Source organism: Asparagus officinalis, chromosome 7 (assembly GCF_001876935.1).
Source record: "Asparagus officinalis chromosome 7, Aspof.V1, whole genome shotgun sequence".
Taxonomy (NCBI): domain Eukaryota; kingdom Viridiplantae; phylum Streptophyta; class Magnoliopsida; order Asparagales; family Asparagaceae; genus Asparagus; species Asparagus officinalis.
Window position 1 is genome coordinate 146,343 of NC_033800.1, and position 3,216 is coordinate 149,558.

The window sequence follows — 3,216 nt, forward strand, 5'->3', positions numbered from 1 at the left end:
GAAACCCAAACGAACCAGGAAACATCGATGAGTCGACTCATGACTGAGATGAGTCGACTCGTCCGAAACTGAACAAAACACAAAAAAAACCAGCGATGAGTCGACTCATGACAGTCATGAGTCGACTGAACCTGATGAGTCGACTCATGACTGTTATGAGTCGACTCACGGGCTGAAAACTGGATACTTCGATTCTGCTGCTCGTCGTCTCGTTCCACGCTTCCACCTGCATTCCACTGTACTGTTTTACACCCCTATTCTCATGCTATCATGAGAATCATCTATCCTCAAACTTCAATGAGTATCGCTAAGTTTCGAAGAGAAGATACATCTGTATCAGTTATTTAGCCATTAATTAATAATACACAGATATATATATCATTACCATAGTACGGAGAACATTTTTCAATTGTGCTTTTAACCATTTACGATATGACTGTTATTTGTCTAGCCTTAAGGGAAAGTTGGGAATAAATGTAATTAGTCTAGTAGAAATCTGTGACAAATCAACTTTTACCATAATACTAGTTAACGGTTATGATGTCTAAATTTTTCACTGACAAGATTGGTAGCAGAGAAGGATCCGAATCCATCTTCTAATCAGCAAACAGGATATTCATCCTAAATTTTGCTCATGTAGAGATTTTTATTTTTATTTTTATTTTTCTTCATCTCGGGCAGGCCTTGCAATAGCGTTAATACCATGCGAATGTTCATGTATTTGTTGATACACAAATTGAATTTCAAGACGGCATATATATGTATAGATTTCCAAACACCTCATCACCTATAACAGCTGTGTTTGAGTGACTGACCGACCGACCGACTCGCTTGGGACGTATAACTACAAAGAGGGGGGAAAAACAATCTTTGGACGCATATATATTCAGACAGGGAAAATAAACACCAAACAATCATCTCAGATGTACGTAATCTCAGATGTATGTATGTATGTATATATAGGTTGTGCAAAAGGGACCACATCAAGCAGATGGTGACACCAACAGTACTACTGACTTAAGTCGTTCACCAAAAATCAAGCAGCAGTCGCAGTCACGGTGGCAGGAAGTGGAACGGTGCGATTTGATTTCTTGGGAGAGTAGGAGCAGCAGTAGTCAACAGCATGAAGATCCCTGGGCTGAACATAAACCCGGAGGCCGTTCTTCATGAACAGAGTGAGGGACATCTTCTGCTCCACCCGGTGGCCAGGCACCGCCTCCAGCTGCCGCAGCAGTATGGCCGAAGCGATGGACTTCATCTGCAAGTAGGCCAAGTCCTTCCCCAGGCACGTCCTCGGCCCTGCATTGAACGCAACGAACCTGTACGTGTCCTTGGACGGTTCAAACCGTTCCCCATCCGCCGACAGCCACCTCTCCGGCTTGAACTTGAGGCAGTCCTCGCCCCATATCGATTCCATCCTTCCCACAGAGTAGATGGAGTAGGTGATCGCCGATCCTGCTGGCACCGCGGTGCCATCAGGAAGTACGTCATCTCCGCCACGACATACTTGGAATCCTCTGGCACCGAAGGGTAGAGCCTCAACGTCTCCGCCAGTGCTGCTTTTAGGTACACCAAGCGCTCCAGCTCTTCGAATGCCAGAGGTTCCTCCACCCACCTTTCGGTGTCCGAACCTCGCGTCCCCTTCAGCACCGAGGTGATCTCCCCTACTACCTTCTTCTCGATGTCTGGCCTCTGCATGACGGTCCAGAAGAACCAGCTCAGAGCGACAGAGGACGTGTCGCGCCCCGCCAGCACAAAGTTGAGCGCGATCCACTGCAGCACTGAAGACGGGAAGGCGTTCCCGTTGACGTCCTTCTTCTTCATGAACCTCGAGAGGAGGTCGTCTGAGGGGGTCTCCTTCCGTGCGGTGATGGCCTCGGTCATGTATCTGTCAACAATCTCAAGGCTCCTCTTCAGGCTCTTTTCGGCGCCGAGTCGCAGTGCTTTTTTCAGCCTCCACAGGAAGCTCGGGTAAAGAAAGCGCTGCAATGTGGCCTCCGTTGCTGAATCAAACGCGCTAGCGAAGGGATTGTCAGGGAGGTCGGGAGACAGAGTCTCAGGGTCTTTACCGAACGTCAACCCGCAGATGTTGTCGAAGGTGAGTCGCAGGAGAAGATCCTGGAGGTCGACGGCGGTGCCCGTTCCAGACTTCTCGCAGTGGTCTGCCAGAATTCTCCAGAGCCGGGTCAGCCGTGCCGGTGGTGATTTGGGGAAACGGTTGGCCATCGGGCCATGGCCTGAGCGAAGCGTTCCGTGTATGTGAACTCGAGCGTGCGGATCTTCCTCTGGATGGAGCCACGTCCACCGTCCGAAATTGAAGATGCCTGTCCTAGAGGTGTGGAAGGCGACTGCCACAATGGGACCTTTGGGCGGTAGTTGTCTGAACTGTGTGCGACACGTGTTCAAGTGTTCTAGATTGCAGCGGAACGTCAGGAACCCCGCCGGGCGAAGGAACGGCAGTACGGTGAAGAATGCCAGGTCGGTACGTGCAGCTGCGCAGTAGATCGAGGTTTTCGGCGATCCCAGTCATGATGCGGGCTCGGTTTTTTGGAGATGAGACCAGGCAAGCCTGCCAAGAGACCACATCCTCGAAAAAAACCGGTTTAACTAACGGGTTAAGGACCCAGAACCACATGAGGGAGGCGGATGCAGGCGGCCACAGCCAGCGCGCGCAGCGACACTAGCTGTAGGCTGCCTTCTTGCAGGGCTGGTGTCTGTTGCCCCGCAGTCATGGATTAGTCAATTCCATGACGCTTGCGGCACAAACTCGATTGCGCTCTTCTCTCAAAGGATGCTGGTTAATTTGGAAATAGATCGGGGATTAATCGGATGTTTTGATAAGCTAGCTAGAGAGAGGGAGAGGGAGAGAGAGGGGCTCGCTCCTAGCTAGATGCGTGTTGTGCTATTAATGCTAGCAAGTGTGCTAATTACACACATATATATAAATATATAAACAAATAGTTAAATATGTACACACACACGCAAGCGAAGCGCCCGCACACACTAGCTAATTAGAGGAGACACGCACGCACGCCGAAGCGCTGCAACTATAGTCGGGGTTGTGAGCGCGACGCAACCTGCCGGAAGAGAGGTAGGGACTCGTGGGTAGGGCGAATATTGGGTACCCGGCCCGGCCTCCTGTTCTGGAACAAGAAGTCGCACGCCAATTTCTTTTATTAATATCGGTACCATTAATTACTTTTTGAGTTTTCTTGT

General features: G+C 49.9%; 1 protein-coding gene across 1 annotated transcript; it reads right to left on the reverse strand.

Moving 5' to 3' along the window:
• LOC109849308 (cytochrome P450 86A1-like) lies at positions 737-2,226 on the reverse strand. Its single transcript, XM_020419121.1, is given in 2 exon segments — positions 737-1,489; positions 1,492-2,226. Coding segments are annotated over 2 exon segments (1,188 nt in total). The 3' UTR covers positions 737-1,036.